Source organism: Typopeltis vanoorti, chromosome 8 (assembly GCF_054136105.1).
Source record: "Typopeltis vanoorti isolate ZY-2024b chromosome 8, IOZ_Tvanoo_1.0, whole genome shotgun sequence".
Lineage (NCBI taxonomy): Eukaryota > Metazoa > Arthropoda > Arachnida > Uropygi > Thelyphonidae > Typopeltis > Typopeltis vanoorti.
In genome coordinates this window covers 106661216-106688480 of record NC_143556.1, presented here as the reverse complement: position 1 = coordinate 106688480, position 27265 = coordinate 106661216, and the positions used below count along the sequence as shown (strand labels likewise).

At 37.2% G+C, this 27265-nt stretch overlaps 1 protein-coding gene across 9 annotated transcripts in view; it reads right to left on the bottom strand.

The window, feature by feature from the left end:
- Positions 1-27265, bottom strand: part of LOC150104251 (uncharacterized) — a 1804220-nt gene that overhangs the window by 37596 nt on the left and 1739359 nt on the right. For 7 of the 9 annotated variants that reach the window (XM_090396244.1, XM_090396245.1, XM_090396250.1 and 4 more), the window contains one exon: positions 6887-6997. The exons of the other annotated variants lie outside the window; for them this stretch is intronic. In XM_090396244.1, the coding sequence (XP_090252370.1) occupies positions 6887-6997 (111 nt within the window). The remainder of the gene's footprint in view (positions 1-6886; positions 6998-27265) is intronic. 9 annotated transcript variants of the gene reach the window in all.

The window sequence follows — 27265 nt, the reverse complement described above, 5'->3', positions numbered from 1 at the left end:
AAATGTTATATTTAGGCAATGACAATCAAGGAAAAGAAGGAGTAGCCATAGTATTCAACACTAAATACTATGCTAATCTTCTTGAATGGCATGCAATATCAAGTTGAGTGATGTGGGCAAATATCAGAATTGGGAACTGGACAATGGGACTTATTTGTGCCTATGGTCCCACAGAAGGTTCTACTAAGATAGAAATGGAGGATTTAGAGAAAGCAACTGACACAATGAAAAAGGAAAAGTTGGTCCTTGTTGGGGATCTAAATAGTAGAGTAGGAAAGGATTGTCAGACATGCAAAAATATTTTGGGAAAATTTGGAGAAAAAAGTAAATCTAATAATAATGGCAAATACCTGTTGGATTTCTGCTCAGGACATGGACTGATTATTACTAACACCATGTTCCAACATAAAAATGTTTTTAAATTCACATGGAGAGAAGAGGCAAGGAATAAGAAAAGTCTCATTGACTATGTTATTGTCAATTCTAGTGTTCTAGTGCCCTGCCAGTGAGAAAACAATAACATAGTGATGTTTACTCATTGGTGCAGGGCACTAGAACACTAGCATGTACAAAGGAATTGAAATTGGAAATGTTCACTAATTAGTCTTGAGCAGGATAAAATTGAATTTCGTATTATTATTATTATCATTCATGACACCTCCAAGAAGTATGAAGACTCATCACGGGAGGACACCTATTGTACAACTCTCCGTCTCCACTACTACACAGAACCTCTACTACCAACCACTACCAACGCCATCTACTGGCCACAACCACCACAGCTAGTATTTTTTGTCTGTAAATTGTGTGTGTTCGGAAGGGCTGATTTGTTCGTGTGTGGGATGAAAAATTCCAGTTTCTGAGAGAAAAAACCCTGCTACCTCCGTATGAGATTGGCTAACTCATTCAATTGAAAAAGTCCATATAAAGATTCCTCCCATCATGACGAGAATCGAACTTAGGCCTTTTCTAATTGAAGGGCGCACGGTACCGTCGTTCTTCCAATTGCACTACGGAGGCGCTTTTTGAAAAGAAGAACATGTAAGAAAGTTTTAAAGTGAATAAAAGTTAAGCAGCTCTCAGATTTGAACTGTAGACTAAAACACACAAACATTAGTCAAGTAAAAATGAAAGAGTTTGAGAACAGGAACCAAACCTTGGAGATTCACTGGCAAGTCTTGAAGAAAACACTGGTTGATTCAGCAGGAGAGGCATGTGGTGAGGTTGTCTGTAAAGATAGAAAAATTAGAACTGTGTGGTGGACAATGGAAGAGAAAGAGGCAGTGAAGGAAAAGAAGAAAGCATATCAAAAGTTCCTGGTAGATAAGTCAACTTATGCTCTTTGAGAATACAGAGACAAATGTAAGAAAGCTAAACACTGTGTCAAACTAGCTAAACAGAAGTCATGGGAAGACTTTGGTAATAACATAGAAAATAAATATCAAGAAGGTGGCAAGATATTTTGGAGGTTGTTGAAGAAGCTCAGAAATGGAGGAAAGAGTGCTGTAAAAGGAATTAGAGATGATAAAGGTGACATAAAAATTGGAGAAAAAGATATCCTTGAAGTATGGAGTAATTACTTCAAAAAATTGCTAAATGAAACAAGCAATAATAGCACAGTGGTAAAAACACTGAACAGGAACACTTGTGAATGCAGTCAGGAATACATATCCATACTTGAAGTAGAAAAAGCCATCAAAGGCCTGAAATGGTGAAAGGCAGCAGAGTAGATGATATTTGACCAGAAATGCTCAAGTATGGAGGTATAAAAGTCTTACAGTGGATGCACTGCATAGTTCAGAAGGCTTGGCCAGAGGGATGAATTCCGGATGACTGGAGTAGAACTCTCATAGTACCCATATATAAAACTGAATGTGAATTACAGAGGTATTTTTTTAATTGAGTGTTCCTGGTAAGATTTATGCAAGCATACTTGAGAAAATGGTTGAGAAGGATTGTGGAAGAAAAGCTTGGTGAAGAACAAGCTGGATTCAGGCCAAATAGGGGCTGTCAGGATCAGATTTTCACTTTACGACAAATAGTTGAGAAATCATGGGAATATAACAAAGATCTGTATTTAAGTTTTGTAGATCTGGAAAAGGTGTATGACAAGGTGCCAAGAGAGAAGCTATTCAAAATGCTACAGTTGTATGGTATCAATGGAACAGTATATCAAACAATACTTAGTCTTTATTTGAGTTGTAAGTCAGCAGTTAGAATTGAAGAAAGTACGGGACGATGGTTTAATATTAAATCTGGTATCAGACAAGGATGTACATTATCCCCTCTGTTATTCATTATTTATATGGATCACATTATGAAGGAAAGTGGTATTAAACCTGATATCAAAATTGGAGATGTTAATCTCAGCTCTTTGCTTTATGCAGATGATGTTAAACTTCTAAATAAATCTTCTGCAAGTCTGCAAGATTCCCTGACTAAATTGAATAGCTATTGTAATAGATTTGGTATGAAGGTCAGTAATAACAAGACCAAGACAATGAAAATAGGCAGAAGCATTGAAAATATCAACTGCATTTTGAATGGAGAACCTATAGAACAAGTAAAACATTTCAGCTACTTAGGCATGATTTATGGTGAAGATGGTAAATTAAATATGGAAATAGACAACAGAATCAACAAAGCTGGTATCGTAGGAAATCAGTTGAATAAATTTATATGGAATAAGAGAGAAATTAGTTAAAACACTAAATTCTTGTAAATTATACAAGACAGTGCTCAAACCAATTTTAACTTATGGATCTGAGAGCTGGGTCAGAAGTAAAACGCTTGACGAAAGACTCGAGGCTGCAGATATGAGAGTCCTGAGAAAGATTAGGGGCATGAAGAGATGGTATCAATGGCAATATCATATTAAAAACAAGGATATTAGGAAAGAACTTGACATTGTTAGCATCCAGGAATATGTTAGGAGAGCTAATCTCAGGTCACTTAAACAGAATGGGAGAGGAAAGATTAGCAAAACAAATGTTCTCTGCCAGATTGGCAGGAAAAAGACCCAAAGGAAGACCTAGATATAGGTGGATTGATATGATAAAAAGTGCCTTAGAAGATAGAAATATAAGATTTGATAATGTTGGAGTCTTGACAGGTAACAGATTGATTTGGAGGAAAATTGATAGGAAGTTAGTAAAGTATGTAAAGTTTTCATGTAGTACTATCATATTCTGTATCCCCTTGTGCATACATGGTAAGAATTTGATGATGTCCCCCCCCCCAGTAAACACCACAAATTTTGGGTGGATGAAATTAATATGCCAAAAGAATGTTTTTTAATGTGACTTCCACTCATGAAAAGTTGTGAATGGGAGCCGAAGTGTAGTACTGATATAATACATCATCGCCATGAGTAGTCAAATTTCTTTTTTTTAATATATATGTTTCTCATAGTATAGAAACACTGCTCTAGAGACCAAATGTGGAACTTTTTCAAGTCATGCAGGCCAAGTGAGGCAGTATTCTCACACTGTTGATGAAATTCATCTCCCACCTAAAGACAATCACAAACATTCATGCCTACAGGAGTATTCCAACTTGCAGCCACATGGCTGACCAGGCTGGATTACTGTGCTCAAATCTGGTCTCTTTGGTTTCTTGGGGATAAGGAAGTGGTGGAAAAGATTTACAGCCAAGTCACCAAGATGGTGAGTGGTCTGTGGAATGTTCCCTATGAAGATAGATATCTTCATAGGGAACATTGAGGGCATATGGATTGCAGAAGTTGGTTGATAGGAAAAAAAAGAGAGGATATGATAGAAACATTTAAGTTGTTTCAAGGGTTTTATAGGATAGACGCAGGGGAAATGTTTCAGCAATTGGCTGGTGGGGCCAGAACAAGGGGTAATTTCTGGAAGTTGAATAAAGGTGTGGTTAGTTGGGGTGTGAGAACTAGATTTTTTGCTTGGAGAGTTGTGAATGAGTGGAATGGATTGCCAGAGTCAGTTGTGAGGCTTTATCTGTTAATTATTATTATTACATGACACCTCCAGGGAGTCCGAAGACTTATAGAAGGAGGCACCTACTCTAAACTCTCTGTCTACCAAGAATTATCAACATGTTAGCACAAGCATAATATTTTAATATATTTGCCAAGCATATTTCAGTCTGAAATTAACAGACTATCATCAGTGGCTTGATAGGAACAGTTTTTACAAGGTGGAATACAAACAATTGATCATTCAAAAGTAGAACGAGCCACATGATGTTACATTGCTAAGCAATAAAGAGAGGTAAATTTCAGAGTGATGAGTGAATTATAGGTATCAATTCACAATTTCATACAACAATCTTAATTTATAAATTCAATTAAAGATAACATTAGACTAATGTAAGAACTAGAAGGTCTCAATTGAGAGAAAAAAACAAAAAAAACTTAGCGTGTTATCCGGATCAAACTTCCCCATATTTTTGACAAGGATAGGCAATCATTTTGATTCAAGTTAGGGCATTGAAGTAAGGCCTCAGCACTCTCTTTGAATAGGCGTTCGAATTTATAGCGACATCTGTGTAGAAGGTGAGTCCTGGACCAGAGAATGTTGTGGCTTGTCTCTATCCCATGTTGTGCCAATCCAGAATTATAGGATGTACGAATTGTTAATAATGTACGAATGATGTCCTTGTATTCTTTTTTCTATAGAGCAACCAGTTTGTCCAAAGAACGCCAGATTGCAGTCACAGAACTTGATATACACCAGGTAGCGACATAGTTGAGCATTTATCTTTAGAAGAGTGGGAAATAGGTGGACATTTTATTAATAGGGATATAAGTGGCTGTTAGATCATATTTCTTCAGAATTCTTGAAATTGGTTCTGAAATTCTGGAAATATATGGAATTGGAACTCAACGTATTGATTCTTTGTTGTTTTGGCTTGGATTGTAGGAATCAAATAGATGTTGTGTAATCTTTTCGGAGAAGCCATTTAATTTCATGTAATGTTTGATTGTGGAAAGTTCTTTCTGTAATTCATGGGGAGTTGAGCTTTGGAATAACATGAGATGTTAATCATTTTAGATAGTAAATATGCAAATTCCTTACAGAATTAGATATAAATTTACCTCCCTTTAGTGCTTAGCAATGTAACATCACACGAGTCGTTCTACTTTTGAATGATCAATTGTTTGTATTCCACCTTGTAAAAACTGTTCCTATCAAGCCACTGATAATAGTCTGTTAATTTCAGACTGAAATATTTGGCAAATATATTAAAATATTATTCTTGTGCTTACGTGTTGATAATTCTTAATTTCATGTCACAAGTGTCTCTCAAGAATAGAATTCTGTTCCTACATAGGATCTCTGTCTATCACTCAGTCCACCAACTACAATGAACCACAGCTACACTAACGCCGTCTACCATCCACCACCACCACTAGTATTTTCACAGACAATCAAACATCCATGCCCAAGGCAGGATTCAAACCCATAGCCTTTTGGCTGGAGAGCGGATATGCTAAGCACTTGGCCAACCAGGCCAGCATTGGGTTCAAGGAGAGGTATGATAGATTGGTTGGATAGTTTGGATCTCCCGCGATAAGTCTTTGGACTCCATGGAGGTGCCTGTACAATAATAATAACATGAATGTAAAATTCAGGATGATTGATATATTTCATCCATCATAGTCAAATGGGTGGATAAGAGAGAGAGAGAAAAAAAAAGAAGGGTAACAAAAGTTATTTTGGTCCAGATGCACATCATGCTTATGAGTATTATCACTCAATATAGATGAAATATTATCCCATGTATTAACTCTTATCTTTAAATATTTCTCAACACACTCTATAAAGATCACTGATAAAACGTTGAGCTTGTAAATCTTGTATATTATCATACTCAACATGCAATGGAAAACTCTGAAACCTTTCTCACTATATTATTCATTTCTAACATGTTATATAATTTTGTTTTCATCAGTTCATATTTTTCAATCTTTATCAAAAAAGATGAAATTTCATGGAATTGTGTGCAGGAAATAAAATTTAAAACACACTTAACACAAATCAGTTGCAATATGTCTGACAAGAAGCAGTACATATTAAAACAAAGCTTTGGATTAACCCAACACCCAAGATAGCAAATATCAGTATTTCACAACAACTAAATTTATAAAACAAAAAAAAGCATGCAGCATATAGGCATTCTTAATTTCAAGAAGCTAAACAGCGTCATGCACATTTAAGCCTTTTTTTTTTTTTTCACAGGAGAATATTTTTCAAATTATCACATTGTGTTCTCTCATACTGTAAACTGATTCAGAAGATATTAATTATTGTTATTCCTATAAATAATTATATTTTCCAGATTGTTTCATTTATATGTAGACAATGCTATTTTCATTTAAAGTTGCATAAACTTTTCTTACTTTGTTAAAAGAGTTCCTAGATTAAAATAGATGCATTTAATGAATGTAAATTTATCGAGTTAAATGCAACTAATAAATCTAATAATTGGCATTTCTGTAACTTAATAAACAGATTGTTAATGCAGTGATGGAGCATAATTTCCATTATAGGCATAATGGAAATTATGCATATTCCTTTCTGTTATAAACAGAATTAAAAATAAAAGTGCATTGACCACAGTATTATAAATTGCCTGATGCACATATATTTTTGATTGATTAACTCATCAATGTCAGCCTCAGCCTTCTAATCAAGAACTATTTATATAATTAGTGTATTATGTATTGCTAAATATAAACTACATGAACAGCATTATTTCTTAAACGAAGAACTAAAGGTTAAACTATATCAACCACATAGAGAAACATAAATTTGGCAGTTACATCTGCAATGGTTGCTGAATGATAAAAGAAAAAGCTTGGTAAAGCCAAATAAAAATAAGTTGCACTGAATTATCTTAAAACCTTTTTTCGATGAACCGTGGAATTTTAGGTAATCAATGATGACATCCTCATCTGAATCCACTGCATCTTCTGAGTCAAATCTTTGCACCAAGTCCCTATTATCTCGTGGTGCTGGGAGGAAAATAGAAGTAGAACAAACAAAGAAATAAATGAAGGCAATTTTAGAATATTTATTTTCTTAAGGATGAGTGTCAGCATTGCACTTATTAGCTTGTTATTGTGTATTATACTAATAAATCAATAGAATAGTCATATAAAGAATTTATAAACACAAACTGCAGTCTTTGTAAACAATGAGTTCTTTTGCATAATGATAAGTGACACAAACTATGAAATCAAAATGATACACCTGTTTCTTTCATACACATACTAGCAGTTTTAAGTTTGATGAAATTTGAATATATCAAGGCCTGGTAATGATAATAATTTACAACTTATTTCTGCACATCTATTTTTGAGTTACATGTAGGAACTGGATTTTGTGTGTGTGTGTGTGTGTGTGTGTGTGTGTGTGTGTGTGTGTGTGTGTGTGTGTGTGTGTGTGTGTGTGTGTGTGTGTGTGTGTGTGTGTGTGTGTGTGTGTGTGTGTGTGTGTGTTTATATTGCATTATTAGCAGACCTCTGCAGAATCATTAGATTCAAACCAGCAAGATAGCTGTTAGTGTCATATTGAATATTAAATTCATTCATAGCACACAGAGTTCTCATGTGAAAAAAAAAACAAAAATACTTATTCTCTTGTTCATCATACTCTTCTACAACTTCCATGGATAGCCTCTTGTTTTAATAATGTCTTCTGTCACTTGGCTTATAATTTGGATTATACTGAATTGTATATTAGTTTCGGGCACTCAACAGCTTCTCTGGAAGGGCTTTAGGAAAAGCAAATAAATTTGAATTATCCAGGCATAACATTGTGTGGAATTTACTTATTTTTTGCATTGATTTGTTAACGATTCATGCCTTGGGTGTCGCTTATAAAGAACTATGTGAGGGATTTTACAGAAAATATTTAGTTGTTTGCGGTAATATAGAACTGGAGAGAAAAATAAGAATTAATGCTGGCATAGCAGCTTTCCAATAGGACTGATTAATAGACTGTCAATGTGGATAGACAAGTGGTATCCCAGTCCGGCATCACAAAGTTTTATACTGGAAGGCAGAGATGAGATGGAATGAGATAAAGCTGTAATGGAGAGATGCAAACAAACAGCTGGAATTTTGGGGGTGCACCGCAAAATATGTAAGGACAAATATATTACTGCAATACTGATAAGGATAATGACAAGTAAAACTATTCTTTAGTAAATATTAATTTAAATTTTTACAAGTCAACTCATGAGAATCGGAATAGAATCTGTGGTGTTCAGTATCTTAATTTTTTAGTTTGTAATGGTGTTGTTTTCCCATTGGCAGCTAAACATTTTGAAAATGAAATCTCTAAGAAAGCACATGTCAAGATATAGAAAGTTTCAGCTCAAAAATTGAGGTTTGCACTGGATTTTTCTCATGGATACACCACAAAAATTGTTATATATATATATATATATGTAACAGGAAATGTAAAGGTTTACCTGTTAGGATAGACAAAATGAAAGAAGTGTTAAAATGTGTGCAAAGTGTTATGATAAGCTAGAATGTTTCAAAATGGAGACCAGTGTTGCCAAGAGCAGTCAGAAAATAGATGGAAGCACTATAATGATAACGGAAACAGAGTGGAAGGGCTATATAAGAGTTAGTAAAAATAAAGATTGAAAATGAAGCATCTAGAGAATGGAACTGAATACCTAAAGAAACAACATGCTGATGTGAATGAGATGGAGAAATTAGTACTATGAAGCAAGTGTCGAAGAAAGAGATCTGGAAAAAATAAGTACTATTTTGTGTAATAATTGGTGATATTACTTGCATTCAGTATATATTTATTTTTGATAACTTAGTATGTCTGTGTGTTTATTGGACTTGTGGATTTATTACTGACTTTGTTATTGAATTTTTGAATCTTGCCTTGAGTGGAACCGGTATGCATGAGGTCAACAATGAGCAAAGTGTGAGTGGCACAAAAATCAAATGCCGTTAATGATGTAGATTTTTCAAAAATGGTTCGATGATGCAAGTGTAACATGTATGTGTGGCAAAATGTGAAAGATGTGTCTGTGAACAGGAGACGTGAGCAGTATGGATTTCTAGAAAGTGCTATATTTTGTTACATTATGAGTTAATGAATATAAAACAGACTGAAGGAACGAAAGCGTAAATGAAAGAAATGGAAACGGAAGTAAATCTAGCGAAACTGAGGGAGTGAAAGAACTCAAGAATGAAAAGCAGATGTAAGCATTAAGGGAGTGAAGGGAAGTATGAATGAGAAAATGGAGTAAGGCACAGCAGAATGAGAGGCAGCGAGACTACAGGAGTGATGGGGAATGAAATTGCCAGAATGCAAGATTTGACGAAAGAGTTATTCAAAATGAAAAGAGGAATATGCATAGTGATATTAGACATTTAGTGAAAACATATGAGTGTGCAAAAGAATGGAATGATAGAAAAAAGGGTAAAAGAAATGACGAATGATTTGAGAATAGTAGTATATGGAGATTCCATTATGAGAGGATTGGTTAATGAACGAGTCCATAAGGTCTGCTATCCAGGAAGGAAAATGAGCAAGATATTCATGCTTTGGACATGATGAGAAAGCGATGAATAGAATTAGTGTAGTTATGGGGACTGAAGAAACTGTTGTTAGATGGAAGAGCAGTGTGTTGAAAGCAAGCGATGAAGTAAAAGATTAGGAGAGTGGTATTGCTAAGGGTCAGAGGGAAATTGCAAAGTAGGTTGTGAATGAACAGGAGAAAGATGAATACAAGAGTGAAGAAATGATTATGCAAGGACAGAAGTCCATAATGCATAAAGATGGAGATATGAATAAAAATCAGAATAAAGAACAGAGAAATAGGATTGTTCGATTGGAGAGAAAAGTGTATTATAGTAGCTAGAGTAAGGAGTGATTTGGTGACACACATTAGAGAGAGAAAGGGAAGGACTGCTGTGTTTGTGTATTGATGTAAGCAGTATTAGAAATAAGGGAGCTGAGTTTGTTGCATTGATTGAGCCAGTATATATATATACAAAGATAATTGGTATAAGCAAAACTTGGTAGTCTGAGGATGATGTACTGTTTGTGATAGAAATGGAGGGATATAAAATTTTCCAAAGGGATAAGAATTTGAAAAGAGGCAGGGCAGCACTGCTAATGATGATAGAGGAAATTTGTTCACTAAGAGTGGAAAAAAATATGAAGGTTTTGTGGCTGTTTGGTTTGAGGTTGAAATTAATAGAACAATATATCTATTAGGATGTTGTTATAACAGAGTGCACGTTTGAGGGGGGGGGCATGTAAAAAAAAGGAAGGTGATCTTTATGGGAAATGTTAATGAATAGCTATATAACAATGTGGACTGGAAAGAGGATAGGGTGTATAAGAACTAAGAGAATGAAACTGTGAATTTCTAAGAGGTAACTAGCATAAACAGCATATGATGGAAAGAACATGAGGTTTTCAGATTGTCAGAGGTGGTGATATCCCCACAAGATGTGGTTGTAGGTATGAACACTGCTAACAGTTGGTGTGAGAGAGAGAGAGAGAGATTATGGGGGGGGGGTGCTTGTTTGAGAGGTGAAATAGGAAAAGCTTACCATTGGAAGGGATATATATGGCATTATAAGGGCAGTGATTGTGAAAAGTTCTATAGTCAACTAGCATCAATCCCATGGGTTGACAGAGCATGAGAATTCATTATTAGGAAGCATCTAATGCAAGCAATGCAAAACTGTATACCAAAAGTTATTGTGAATAAACAGAATTAGGAATGAAATAGATGAACAGCGAAATGATGCAAGTAGTATGGGAAAAGAGGTTGTTATGGAGGCAGTAAAAACAGTCAGTAGTGAATGGATGTTTGAAGAACATGAAGTGCAAGATGGAAAGGTGAAAACCTTGGTAAAGAAAGAAAAGCTGCAGCATGAGAGGAGATTGGCTAGCTAGGCCAAAGGTAATTCAAGAGCATTCTTTTGCTTTGTGGTAAGCAAGAGAAAGATTAATTCTGGAAATGTAACTGATGGATAGTTATGGTGGCAGAGAGATAATCTGCACTATCACTTTATATAATGCTGGTGTAAATGATACAGTGCAGCATAGAAGGAGGTGTACTATCACTGATTGGTTTATATGTTAATAAGGCTATGGGAATGGATTACACATCACCATATATTTTTAATGAATGTATAAATCAGGTGTGCCCTTGATATGGTTACTTAACAAAAGTCTTGTACTAGGAAAGGGCTAAGGAGTGTAAAAAACAAAGGGCAAAACAGTACTACTTCACAAGAATGGTTCTAGGACAGAAATTTCCAATTATAGGTTGGTCTGTATATCTGCAGGATTTTTTTGCCTCCTGCCCAAGAAAGATTTTAAACCTACACTACATTAGTAGTGTGGTTGGAATAAAATTTTTTCAACCTTTTTTGTATATTTTATTTATCTTTTAAATAATCCAAAACCCTGTTTTAAAATCAAACATGTAACTTTTTCAAGTCACTTTAGGCCTCCAGTAAGTGGTGCATGGTGGCACTTGGTGATGAAATTCATCCCCCCCCCCCCTCATAAGACAATAACAAACATCCATACCTACAGTGGGATTTGATCCTGCAGCCTGTTGGATGAGAGCAGGTACAAGGCATGTCCAGAAAGAAAGGTCTGGTTAAGAATTAAAAAAAAAAAAAAAAAAAAAAAAACTGATAAAGAAGAAAAAAAAGGTTTTATTATGCCCTAGAATACCTACATACATATATAATTTATTTTTCTACAAAATCACCATTGACTTCCAGACATTTTTGGTATTGTGGCAGCAACTTCTTCATATGCATGTCAGTCTGCCACCAATGAATTCAACCACTACATCACTGTTCTTCAGTTCCTCATCTTCTTCAAAGCACTGAGATGGGAGCCACTGCTTCAAATGCAGGAATAAGAAGTAGTCACTGGGTGTGACGTTGGGACTGTTGGGTGGGTGGTCAAAGGTTCCCACCCAAACTTCTGAATTTGCTGGACAGTTTGAGCTGCAGTCTGAACTTACATGTTGTCATGCAAAAGCACAATCCCTGACGACGGCATTACTTATCTTTTGTTCTGAATTGCTCATCTGAACTTCTTCAATGTTTCACAGTACACATCAGCATTAATTGTGGTTCCTCACTGAAGAAAATCAATGAGAAGAATCCCTTTTTGGTCCCAGAAGACAGTGGCCATCATATTTATCATATGTAAACCTTGTGAATTTCTGCAGGACTATTGTTTTCTGCCAACAAAAACTGTATCACACCACGAAGTCTACAACTGGTGGGAGTTTTTTTTTTTATCACAGCACTCAACAATTTTATGATAATGCGACGAAAGTAAAATGGTCAACAGCTAGCTAATGAGTAATTCTATGCTACCACATGTGCACGATCCCTCTCCCATATCTTATTTAACATAAATTTTGAACAGACCTTATTTTCTGGATGTGTCTAGTACATTAACTGCTTGGTGAATCAGGCCATCAAGGTATTGGAAGATTGATTACGAATCAAATACATGACTGGATTGTTGAACATGAGATTCTTTATGATGGTTTTGTTTCTTCTTCTTTGGTGCATCAATCCGAAGATTGGTAATTATAGTGGCACATCACAACATCCTGTCTTGTGACCTCTTTTTTATCTCTTCATAACTCTTAGCACCAGTTAGCATCATTATGTTATTTATTTTGCATGAGTTTATAAAGGGTAGGTCTTGTTTTAGCAGTCTACTTGTATTGTATGATATAGTGATGAATGTGTTGGAAGGTGACTCCTATGCTGATATTCTTGGACCTTGCAAAGGCATTTGATAGATTCCAATCCATATGGTATGGATTGCAGATTAGATATCTGAACGATACCAGCAAGTTATATATGAGGGATCAGTGTCTCAAAAATAGAATGTAACTAGTGATGTACTACAGGGTTCTGTTCTTGAGCCCTGCTATTATTATGTGACACCTGCAGGGAGTCCAAAGACTCATCGAGGGAGAGTGTGCCAACAGCATCGAACGATTGAACCATTCCAACTACTAACCGCGCTCAAACTTGCTTAACGTTTTGTGTGAGCCATTAGTAGCAGAGGCTCTTCCAATCGACCAACCTTTGCTAACTTATTTGTTAATGATATTTCATGCAGATTGATTGGGGGGGGGGATCATCAGTTGCTTGCCAATGATGCAAAGTTGAGAAGAATGATAAGAAGTACTGCTGATGTTAATTCTCTTCTGGAAGATATGAATAGACTTTTAACTTAGACAAATGAGTGCAGTTATACTTTTAATAAGTGCAAGGTGTTGAAGGAGGTGGATAAAATTTAAGCAGTGATTTACAGTGGACTGAAGTTAAGAGGGCAAACTGCAAGTGTTGCCATTTATCATCACATTGCTGTATGGTAAGTATACTGACATCACATTATTATTATTATTATTATTAAACAAGACCTCATGGAGTCAAAGACTCATCTAGGAGGTCCTTTTATCTCACACACATCTCATCATACCGGGTCTTAAACACATTCAAACTCCTTGCAGACACCACACTCTCAGGCAAGGCATTCCAATTATTCACAACTCTGCACGAAAAAAACCTGCCTCTCACTCCCCTACTCACACCCTCTTTATACAGTTTCCAGGGATGACCTCTGGTTCTCCCCTGATCTCCCACTATTCGCTGTAGAACTTCTCCACCATTGATCCTATAGCAACCCCTTACCAACTTGTAGGTCTCTATCATATCTCCCCTCTTCCTTCTCTCCACTAGTCTCTGCAAATTACATCTTTTCAATCTTTCCTCATACTCGACATTCCAGAGGTCAGAAACTACCTTAGTCAGTCGCCTTTGGACCCTTTCCAACATCTCCTCATCCTTCTGAAAACCAGGTGACCAAATCTGGGCACAATAGTCCATGTGTGGCCTAATCAAAGCCTTATACAATGGAACAAGAATCTCCCTACTTCTACACGTCAGTGTCCTCCTCATCATTCCCAGAAGTCTTTGTGTTGTCTTCACAATTTTGGCGATGTGACCCCTAAATTTTAGATCCTTATCCACTATCACTCCCAGATCTCTTATTTCCTCTACTTCCAACAATATATTCTTACCAAGCATAAATTCTGCATCCCATCTTTGTTTTCCAAATTTTAAAACCTTACATTTTGCAACATTGAACTCACACCCCCATTTGCTTGCCCAATCACTCAATTTATTCAAGTCTTCTTGCAAGGCCACAACATCTTCACTACTCTTTATGGTTCTTCCCAACTTTGCATCATCTGCAAACAACTGAATATCTCCATCCAAATCTTCGCCAATATCATTAATATACAAGTTAAATAGTAATGGCCCTAAAACAGATCCCTGAGGCACTCCACTAGTGACTTTCCTTTTCCTGGATATTGCACCCCCATACACAACTTGTTGATACCTATCAGATAGCCAGTCTCCAATCCAATGCACTAATCTAATATCCAACCCCATCTGCTCTAGTTTGACTGTCAACTTATCATGAGGCACTCTATCAAAAGCTTTTGCGAAATCCAAGTATATTACTGTGTATCCTTCTCCTCTGTCCAAGGAAGCAGTCACTTTATTGTAATAAGTAAGTAGATTACTAAAACACGACCTCCCTTTAGCAAATCCATGCTGTCCATCAAAGATTATACCATTGTTGTCAACCCAACTCTGGATTCTAGCTCTCACAAGCTTCTCCAACAACTTAACCACAACACCCGACACACAGATAGGCCTATAGTTTGATGCTTGAGTTCGATCACCTCCTTTATGAAGTGGCACAATCTTGCCCTCCTTCCACTCTTTAGGGACTTGGCCAAGTGCAAGACTCGTATTAAAAAAATATGTCAAGGCAGGTGTCAACTCTCTGGCACATTCCTTCAGAATACGCGGTGATATATTATCAAGTCCCACAGCCTTATTTACATCTAGTTTACTCAACTCCCCAAACACCTCTTGCTCACTTACAGTCAGTCTCTCCTCCCCATCATCAACTGCTCTTAATCTCTCCATGAAGTCACATTCACAAGATTGAAAGATCTTTATGAACTGCTCATTAAGTATCTCCACCACACATTCTGCAACAGCTGTCTTTATACCATTTCCTCCAATCAATGTCATCCTTCCATAATCATTCTTTCTTTTGCTGGCTACATATCGAAAGAACTCCCTAGGATTCTTTTTAGCTTCATTAGCTAACTGCTGTTCATACCTCTCTTTAGCTACTCTCACCAACCAAGTCACTCTCCTTGCCTGGTCTTTGTAGAACTCATGAAATTGGTTACTTCCACTTCTCTTATGCTGCCTCCACAATGCCCTTTTTCTCTGTATTGCATGCTTAATCTCTTTATTCATCCATCTCACACCTAACTTATTTAACCTTCTCACATTGCTGTTGTGGTAAGTATATACTGATAAATAGGGATAAGGAGGTGGTTGTCCAATGTATAAAGCTTTGGTCAGACCACACATGGAAGTTCTGACCTTATTTGGTCACCTAATTTTTATTGTACTATCGAAACACTGGAGGTAATTCAATGACAAGTGACCAAGGCAATAATATCAGGACTCCATTTGTGAAAACATTGAAAAACATTGAAAGGTGAGAGGGAAGAACAAAGTGTGTAGAGGTATGGTAAAAAAGGGTGTGAGGAGTAGATTTTGACATGGAGTTGTGTGTGTGTGTGTGAGTGAAATGTATTACCAGTTACTAGAATGCTTTTTGAATGCTGGGTGTGTGAAGGTCCAATATGCTAAATATTATTGGTATTATTATAATATTATTATTATTTAAATTCAGAATGAATTTCAATGTCAATTGCAGTGTCTGCACTATACAAAGGATAATTTATAACTCTATATGTAAAATTAATTTTTATTTACAGTTAATGATCCACATTTTGATGCTATTGTATTCCTTGGCAATCTTGACAGCCAATGTTAATATATCCAAGTTCACTCTAGAATGGTAACAAAATAAAGACTGACTTCCTTTGTCTACTACTGGTCTACCCAAATATGCCTGTACTTTATTTACACCTAATTAACCGACATTGTCACCATCACATACTGACTCTATGAATGAGAATCCTCATTCATAGAGTCAGAAAACTATTTGTTGCATCCAGATAGACTTACAATAGGATCTTAACACGCTGGAAAATGTGCCTAATTGGCTGAGTGGATAGGATTTCCAATCTCCAACCAACATGTGATGGATTTGAATGCCACTGGATATGTCTTTAGTTGGTAGATGAATTTCATTGGCTAAGGGAACTGCTTATTGGAGGTCTGAAATGGGCTTATGGAAAAAAAAAAAAAAAACAGTTCTTGTGTTGTCTATACAGAGGCTTTCCTACTAATCTGACTCTATAGATACTAATGCATAGGGTTTGCAATCTTTCATGGAAATTCACATACAAAAATCTCTTATATATATATATATATATATATATATTTTTTTTTTTTTACTGCAATCTTATTCAATATTAATATAAAAAACACAGTTATATTGGTATTGTAAACCCTTAGCATTTATACAAGTAAATACTGTAAATTGCTGAAAATATCATGAAACTCCAAAATTATTTAAAGCAGAAAAGAAAAAGCCAAGCTTTTTATGATGATGTAGCAGTCTCTTTGTAACAAATAGGCTTAATTGTTAACTTTAATGAGGTTTAATTGAAGGATATTAATTTACATAGCTGCAGAGGCATAGCTAGGGAGGAGCAGAGGGGGCAGTCTGCCCTAGGTGGCACTTTGAACCTTTTTTGAACTTTTGCAGTTAATTCTCCAGTCTGGAGAACTCATTTCCAAATATTGTAATACTACTGCGAATTTTCCTCACAACTGCTGTAAGTGTTGTTAGTTGTGAGAGGAGTTTTTCTAAATAAAATAGATTAAGAAGGGTGCTAGTGGGCCAAGTGCTACGGACGTGATTTGAAGAGCTCCTGATTCAGATAAGTTTTACTAGGAATAATTAAGTATATATGCATAATTGTTTAAGTAAGAGCGGCTGTAAACGTTGTACACTACCGATATTATTAGTGTGGGGGTTTTTTCCTTGCCTAAACTAAATACGAAATCGTTATTATTAGACCTAGTAACCTGCAGAGAAAAAAAAAAAAAAAATGGCTGCGGCATTGTCATTCCATGATTTTAATTTAGATTTCAGTCATTTCGTTAAGTGTGAGGTCTGTTATGTGTATTCCTTCGATTACATAAATGATTTGTGAATGTTTAGTGCGGATGGAAGAAGGGTGTGTGCGAAGTGTGACCTGAACGAGGAATTGATGAATGCGAATATGAAATTGATGACAGAAAGTGCTAGTACCGATTGTGTCGCGAGTGCACGTTTCAAAGAGAAGGATGGTGAGAAAGGCAGGCGAAAAAATGTTAAAAAATCAGGAAAAAAAGAAAAAGAGCGATTTGACAACCGTAACGGATGTTAAAAGGGACGAAAGTGAGGTGGAAAGAAACGAAATTGAGAGAACGAATGAAAGTAGAAATGCCGTGGTGCAGAAATCGCAAGTAAAAAAAATCGAAAGAATGAATGATAGCGAAAAAAGAATGACTGATGGCGAAAGTTGGACGCATGTTGGAACGAAAGTACTGAACCAAAGAAAGATGAATGACAGTAAAAGTGAGAAGAATGATAGCGAAAGTTGGACGCATGTTAGTTCGAAAGTACGGAAACAAAGAAAGATATGTGAGAGTGAAAGTGAGAAGAATGATAGTGAAAGTTGGACGTATGTTGGACCGAAAGTACGGAAACAAAGAAGGATGAATGAGAGGGAAAGTGAGAAGGGGGGGGGGGGGTCGAGAGTTAGAAAGATTTAATGATAGAGAGAATGTGTCGCGAAGTTCGGAAGGTGAATTGGATTGGATGAAGCAAGAAATGAAATGGATGCGGAATGAAATTAAGAGAATTCAGGTCAAAACTATTAAAATATATCATGATGGCATGAAAGAGTTAACGAAAGATGAGCGAGTGGAGTTGTATGGCGACTCCATTATTAAAGGTGTGCTAGAGGATGAAATGCACAAGGTATGTTTTCCAGGCGGTAAAATGAGTAGAGTGATTGAGGCATTGAATATGAGGCGGGACCGAGCAAAAGAGTTAATTGTATTAATTGGTACAAATGATTTGAGAGAGAACAAAGAGCATGTCAAAATGAATGTCAGGAGACTGCTTGGAAAGATAAAAGAGAATAGTGTGACAAGAAGGGTAGTCAGTGTGTTGCCTAGGTATGATTGTGGTGAAATCAGGCGGAGAGCAAGGATTATGAATGATATTCTGGCTGAAATGTGTGAGGAGATGGGAGTACAGTTTGTTAATGTGTGGAATGAGTTTGAGGGACAAAGTGAGCTGTATGGGAGCGATGGACTGCATTTGAGTGGTTATGGTGTGAGTCGCTTGGAGAGACTGCTGCTGGAAAGTAGAGAAGTGAATAGAGAGAATGAATCAGATCGAGAGGGGAGTGATGTGAAAGAGCAGGAGAGTAAGACAGGAGAGATTGAAGAAGTGGAAATGAATGGGGAAGTGAGTGGTATGAGTATAGAAAATGAGAGAATGGGTGTGCAAGAGGAGCAGGGAAACGGGGAGGCTCAGGGTGGACAGGGATACACAGTGTGAGAAAGGTGGATGCTCCAAGAGGAGGTCAGAGCATGCGTAGGCAGGAAAGTAATGGGATGATCAGGGATCAAAAGGAAACAGATGGAATTGCAAAGGGTTCTAAAATGAAAAAGCAGAAAGGGAAATGGCCCCAGTCCAGCATGGAGAGATCACATCGAGTGAGTGGTATCAGTGGAACTAGCTGTAGATCCAGAAATGAGCTGTTGTGTTTGTATACCAATGCTAGAAGTATAAGAAACAAGGCAGATGAAATGGTTGCACAAATTGCATCTGTGCACCCAGATTTTGTGAGAATAAGTGAGACATGGTTAGATGAGGATGACATTCTGACAGGAATAAAGATGGAAAGGTATGATGTGTTTCGTGAGGATAGAAGGGGTAAAAAGGGAGGGGGAGTGCAATTGATGATAGAGAAAATGTTATGTCCATACAAGGTCGAAATGCAAGAGGGAAATGGGACCAGTGGTTTTGAGGCAGTATGGTGTGAGATAGAGGTGAATAGAATCAAATACTTGGTGGGATGTTGTTATAGACCTGGTAATGTGGATGGTGGTGATAGTGAAATGTATAGTCAAATAAGCCAAGCAAATAAGAAAAGGGTGATCATTATGGGTGATTTTAATTATGGCAATATAGACTGGAATGAAGAGATAGCAACTGGAAGTAAAGAAAATGAGTTTCTTGAGTTTTTGAGGGATAACTACCTTAGACAGTATGTAACAGAGGGCACACGAGGATTAAGGGTCTTGGATTTGGTCATCTCATTGGAGGATGTAATTATCAATGAGGTATCAAATCATCCACCAATTGGTGAAAGTGACCATGAGGTGATTAACTGGGTGGTTGCCAGCAGTGCATTAACCCCTGTGAAAACAGGGTATATGTAGAACTACAAGGGGGGTGATTATGAAGAGCTCAGGAGACAGCTTGCAGGTGTAGCATGGAATGAGGAGTTAGCTGGAAAAGAGATCAATGCAGCTTGGGGGATTTTCAAAAAATATTTAGTAGATGCAATGTCTAAATGTATACCATGGGAGAGAAGGTTAAACAAGGTAGGTGTGAGATGGATGAATAAAGAGATTAAGCATGCAATACAGAGAAAAAGGGCATTGTGGAGGCAGCATAAGAGAAGTGGAAGTAACCAATTTCATGAGGTCTACAAAGACCAAGCAAGGAGAGTGACTTGGTTGGTGAGAGCAGCAAAAGAGAGGTATGAACAACAGTTAGCTAATGAAGCCAAAAAGAACCCTAGGGAGTTCTTTCGATATGTAGCCAGCAAAAGAAAGAATGATTATGGAAGGATGACATTGATTGGAGGAAATGGAATAAAGACAGCTGTTGCAGAATGTGTGGTGGAGATACTTAATGAGCAGTTGATAAAGATCTTTTAATCTTGTGAATGTGACTTCATGGAGAGATTAAGAGCAGTTGATGATGGGGAGGAGAGACCTGACTGTAAGTGAGCAAGAGGTGTTTGGGGAGTTGAGTAAACTAGATGTAAATAAGGCTGTGGGACTTGATAATATAGCTCCGCGTATTCTAAAGGAATGTGCCAGAGAGTTGACACCTGCCTTGAAATATTTTTTTAATACGAGTCTTGCACTTGGTCAAGTCCATAAAGAGTGAAAGGAGGGCAAGATTGTGCCACTTCATAAAGGAGGTGATCGAACTCAAGCATCAAACTATAGGCCTATCTGTGTGTCAGGTGTTGTGGTTAAGTTGTTGGAGAAGCTTGTGAGAACTAGGATCCAGAGTTGGGTTGACAACAATGGCATTATCTTTGATAGACAGCATGGATTTGCTAAAGGGAGGTCATGTTTTAGTAATCTACTTACTTATTACAATAAAGTGACTGCTTCCTTGGACAGAGGAGAAGGATACACAGTAATATACTTGGATTTCGCAAAAGCTTTTGATAGAGTACCTCATGATAAATTGACAGTCAACCTAGAGCAGATGGGGTTGGATATTAGATTAGTGCATTGGATTGGAGACTGGCTATCTGATAGGTATCAACAAGTTGTGTATGGGGGTGCAATATCCAGGAAAAGGAAAGTCACGAGTGGAGTGCCTCAGGGGTCTGTTTTAGGGCCATTACTATTTAACTTGTATATTAATGATATTGGCGAAGATTTGGATGGAGATATTCAGTTTTGCAGATGATGCAAAGTTGGGACGAACCATAAAGAGTAGTGAAGATGTTGTGGCCTTGCAAGAAGACTTGTATAAATTGAGTGATGGGCAAGCAAATGGGGATTTGAGTTCAATGTTGCAAAATGTAAGGTTTTAAAATTTGGAAAACAAAGATGGGATGCAGAATTTATGCTTGGTGAGAATATATTGTTGGAAGTAGAGGAAATAAGAGATCTGGGGGTGATAGTGGATAAGGATCTAAAATTTAGGGGACACATAGCCAAAATTGTGAAGACAACACAAAGACTTCTGGGAATGATGCGGAGGACACTGACATGTAGAAGTAGGGAGATACTTGTTCCATTGTATAAGGCTTTGATTAGGCCACACATGGACTATTGTGCCCAGATTTGGTCACCGGATTTTCAGAAGGATGAAGAGATGTTGGAAAGGGTCCAAAGGCGACTGACTAAGGTAATTTCTGGCCTCTGGAATGTTGAGTATGAGGAAAGATTGAAAAGATGTAATTTGCAGAGTCTCGTGGAGAGAAGGAAGAGGGGAGATATGATAGAGACCTACAAGTTGGTAAGGGGTTGTTATAGGATCAGTGGTGGAGAAGTTTTACAGAGAATAGTGGGAGATCAGGGGAGAACCAGAGGTCATCCCTGGAAACTATATAAAGAGGGTGTGAGTAGGGGAGTGAGAGGCAGGTTTTTTTCGTGCAGAGTTGTGAGTGATTGGAATGCCTTGCCTGAGAGTGTGGTGTCTGCAAGGAGTTTGAATGTGTTTAAGACACGGTATGATGAGATGTGTGTGAGATAAAAGGACCTCCTAGATGAGTCTTTGACTCCATGAGGTCTTGTTTAATAATAATAATAATAAGAAGAATTACCTACATTATTATGAAATAGCCTTAGCCAATGTCATCGACGATTTTGCTAACAGAAAAGCAAGAAAAATAAAATTTTAGAATGTTGAAATTAAAGTTTTTCTTCAAAAATAAACATAGTGTTTTAATTTATTTCTCTATCTCTATACGTTGTTTTGACTTTTTGTAGTATTTTTGGTGTGTATTGAGAGGGGAAGCAAACTCAGGGACCACCCCGAGTGGCGAAAGCTCCTGCTATACCACTGCATATTAATATCCTTAATAAGCATATCATTTGATATAATGAAATAAGTCTCTCTCTCTCTCTCTCTCTTTGTATTGCTTTACATATTTAAATAAAATTTTTTTGTGTAAATCTCTTAATCTCCATAGGTCAGTCAGTTTTGATAATGCCCTTTGGCAGGAGAGACCTGGTCTCGAATCCCATCTAAAATGCAAAGAACCTTTATCCAAGCTTTTCAGTTGAAGGTCAGTTAACCTGTCTTGTATGGAGGGAGGGAATTTTTCTCCTCTAAATTGTTTTTCATCCTGCAAAACAAGCAAACCGGCCAGAAGAACTTGTGCAATTCCGCACAAGTCTCTTTATTTGCATAGTCTCCTATGCGAATAAGGATTAACCACTCACTTCTATCAGATCTGGTTTTGCAAGCCTGAATGGTTCAGTGTTGGTCTATTCTTAAACATAAAACAGAATATAGAACAGAAATTTTACTCACTCAATACTGTAAACCTGTAATACATCTGGTAGTATGGGTAACTAAGATAGTTTGGCACTCTGGTTGATATACAAACATATTACTTTTTCGAGCCACATTAGGTCTCCAAATAAGCAGTATGGTGGTGATGTCATTTCATACTGGAAGATGAAAATTATCTGTAATCTAAACGTATTCACAAACATCCAATCAACATTGAGACATGAATACATATCCTGTCTGTTTGTCGGAAAGTAGCGATGCTATCCACTCAGCCGCCCAAGCTGGTGGGTCTGTCTGACTAGACAGGCTCACCAGCTTGGATGATTCACTGAAAACAGTATGACCATGGACACACTGCAGAAGTGAAAAAAAAATACACACACATATAGAAATATATAGAAACTAAGTGGTTTTGGCAGAATATGCTCTTTTATTTTATTACAAAAACATTCCGTTAGTTAGAAACAATAAATATACCATAAATTATATATTTAGTTTAATCCTTTATCCAAGTGTAAGCAAACAAAGTTTGCACCTGAAGTATCTTCAGGACTGAGGCAACTCATGGAAAAGGTGGACTGAGTTCACATCACTTTCCTTAGTATCCCATAATGCAAAGCACATCTCCTTACCGACATGTATAATGCTATGCATTATATGAAGGGTTACTACCCACACCGATTTCAACCTTTATTGAGGTTTGTTCAGTGGGAGCCAGACCCAGAGGTGATACCAAGGTTGAAGCAATGCAGAAGTTATATTTCCATATGACTTCTGCATTGCTGAAGTCATATTTCCTATGTCAGTTGCCAAAAGGTGTCACACATGTATACTTGTACACATTATACTTGCAGACATGTATAGCATTATACATGTCTGCAAGGAGATGTACTTTGCGTTATGGGATACTAAGGAAAGTGATGTCAACTCAGTCCACCTTTGCCACAAGTTGCTCCAGTCCTGAAGATACTTCAGGCGCAAACTTTGTTTGCTTACACTTGGATAAAGGATTAAACTAAATATATAATTTATAGCCTAACCAAGTGGAAAAAAACTTCCAACATCTTTCTCTAATCCAGAGTACTTTAATAATAAAGTGTGACACCTTTTGGCAACTGGCATATGGAAATATGACTTTTGCATTGCTTCAACCTTGGTATCACCTCAGAGTCTGGCTCCTACTGATACTGATGAGACCCCTAAGAGTAAAAACTGGTTGGAAGCGTGGGCGGCAATCCTGTAGCCAATGAAGTTGTAACTGAGGCTCAGCTGTTGCTGTTACCCAGGTAGAGGGGTAATGGATAGCAATGCTGTAGCCCATGAAGTTAACTGAGGCAAGGCTGTTGCTGTTACCCCTCAGATGAAATATGAGCAATTCTACTCAGTGGCAGGGTGAGCCTGTTACTGAGGGAAACAATGCCGAGTTTGATCATTCGGGTCGCTCATTGGGTGATCTCACGAGTTTTTGGAGAGGTAACCCCGCACTTAATACAAGGAAACTGGTCTGGGTAGTGACCCTTCCCATAATGCATAGCATTATACATGTCTGCAAAGAGATTTGCTTTGCATTACGGGATACTAAGGAAAGTGATGTGAACCTCAGTCCACCTTTGCCACAAGTTGCCCCAGTCCTGAAGATACTTCAGGTGCAAACTTTGTTTGCTTACACTTGGATAAAGGATTAAACTAAATATATAATTTATAGTCTGACCAAGTGGAAAAAAATTTCCAACATCTTTCTCTAATCCAGAGTAATTTAATAATAAGGTGTGACACCTTTTGGCAACTGGCATATGGAAATATGACTTCTGAATTGCTTCAACCTTGGTATCACCTCTGAGTCTGGCTTCCACTGAAGAGACCTCAATAAATCTCGAAACCGGTCTGGGTAGTGACCCTTCCCATAATGCATAGCATTATACATGCCTGCAAGGAGATGTGCTTTGCATTATGGGATACTAAGGAAAGTGATGTGAACTCAGTCCGCCTTTGTCACGAGTTGCCCCAGTCTTGAAGATACTTCAGGTGCAAACTTTGTTTGCTTACACTTGGATAAATGATTAAACTAAATATATAATTTATAATAAATATACCACTTGTATTATTATTATAGGCCTATTATACTACTATTACTGTTATTATTATACAGACATTTCCATGGAGTCTGAGGACTCATCATCAGAGGCACACACACAAAACAATAATCACACAAGACCTTCTCCAAGCAAACAATCTATCCTGCACACCTTTTCTGACCACACTTTTACAAACTTTCAGGAGTAATTCTGATTCTCTCCTATTGAAAATTTTTTTCTGTAGTAATGCTGTAAAAACCTCTCAATTATTATTGTTATTATTATTACCACCCCAAGCCCTCATGGAGTTAAAGACTCATCCGGGAGGTCCTTTTATCACACACACACAGCTCATCATACCGTGTTTTAAACACATTCAAACTCTTTGCAGACACCACATTCTCAGGCAAGGCATTCCAATCATTCACAACTCTGCACGAAAAAAAAAAACCTGCCTCTCACTCCCTTACTCACACCCTCTTTATACAGTTTCCAGGGATGACCTCTGGTTCTCCCCTGATCTCCCACTATTCTCTGTAAAACTTCTCCAGCATTGATCCTATAACAACCCCTTACCAACTTGTAGGTCTCTATCATATCTCTCCTCTTCTTCCTGTCCACCAGACTCTGCAAATTACATCTTCTCAATCTTTCCTCATACTCGACATTCCAGACATCAGAAACTACCTTAGTCAGTCTCCTTTGGACCCTTTCCAACATCTCTTCATCCTTCTGAAAACCCGGTGACCAAATCTGGGCACAATAGTACATGTGTGGCCTAATCAAAGCCTAATACAATGGAACAAGAATCTCCCTACTTCTACACATCAGTGTCCTCTGCATCATTCCCAGAAGCCTTTGTGTTGTCTTCACAATTTTGGCGATGTGTCCCCTAAATTTTAGATCCTTATCCACTATCACCCCAAGATCTCTTATTTCCTCTACCTCCAACAATATATTCTCACCAAGCATAAATTCTGCATCCCATCTTTGTTTTCCAAATTTTAAAACCTTACATTTTGCAACATTGAACTCATATCCCCATTTCCGTGTCCAATCACTCAATCTATTCAAGTAAGGCCTCAACAACTTCACTACACTTCATGGTTCGTCCCAACTTTGCATAATCTGGAAACAACCGAATATCTCCATCAAAATCTTCACCTATATACAAGTTAAACAGTCCCCTGAGGCACTCCACTAGTGACTTTCCTTTTCCTGGATATTGCATCCCCATACACAACTTGTTGATACCTATCAGATAGCCAGTCTCCAATCCAATGCACCAATCGAATATCCAACCCCATCTGCTCTAGTTTGACTGTCAACCTATCATGAGGTACTCTATTAAAAGCCTTTGCGAAATCCAAGTATATTACTGTGCATCCTTTTCCTCTTTCCAAGGAAGCAGTCACTTTATTGTAATAAGTAAGTAGATTACTAAAACATGACCTCCCTTTAGCAAATCCATGCTGTCCATCAAAGATTATACCATTGTTATCAACCCAACTCTGGATCCTAGTTCTCACAAGCTTCTCCAACAACTTAACCACAACATCTGACACATAGATAGGCCTATAGTTCGATGCTTGAGTTCGATCACGTCCTTTATGAAGTGGCACAATCTTGCCCTCCTTCCACTCCTTAGGAACTTGACCGAGTGCAAGACTCATATTAAAAAAATATGTCAAGGCAGGTGTCAACTCCCTGGCACATTCTTTCAGAATATTTAGTGATATATTATCATGTCCCACAGCCTTATTAACATCTAGTTTATTTAACTCTCCATACACCTCTTGCTCACCTACAGTCAGTCTCTCTTCCCCATCATCAACTGCTCTCAATCCCTCCATGAAGTCACATTGACAAGATTGAAAGATCTTTATGACTTATTTTTATGAATATGATTTTTTTATGAAAGATCTTTATGACTTTATGACTTATTTCTTTCTACAAAACCTTTAGTAATTTATGTTTCTATTATATCCCCTCATTTTTATTTTGTAGCCGACACATATATCACCATCTTGGTCACCAAACTGGATCCTCTCACCAAGAAATCCACAACAAATCTGTGCAGTATAGGTGCTATGAGGAATAGCAACATCTCTTTCTGTACTTGTCAGCATGCTCTTCAACTTCAAAGTGATCCTTGCTGATGCTAATTTTTTATTTTTTTTTATTTTTTGCAGTGTGCCTACTGAATTTCAAATCACAGCCATATCAAATTTCCTTTATTTTAAAATACAATTTTAATTTTTTTTATTACAAATCAAGCGAATATGGTCCCCATTTCTATACATATAGAAAGGAAATACAACACAGAGCACACATGATGTTGTTTCAGGAAATTAATCATACCATATAATAAATAAATAAATTTACCTATTATTTCCAATATTTCACTAAATTTAAACTGACATCTTCAGGGGATTAATATACTTGCATCAGCATGTGCACACAGGTATGCTTTTGCAACTGAGAATGAATAGGAGAACTATTGAGAGGTCTATAGTCCTAAAACTATGTCACCTATTATATTGGCTTTGGTTGGATGTTCTTAGATGTTAGGCTGATTAACTCTTAGATGAAAAGGTTATATGACAGAACGGGAGAGAACAAGGAAGGGGATAATCCTGTAAATTTATGTAACCGTGCATTTGACAAGGTTAAGAAGACTAGATTTTCAACTTGGAGGTTGATGAATAAGTGGAATGATTGCTAGATTGTGATTGTCAGTAGTGTCTCTTCTTAGTCATCACTGACAATCACAACCATACATCACAACGATCACAATCTGGCAACCTGTTCCACTTATTC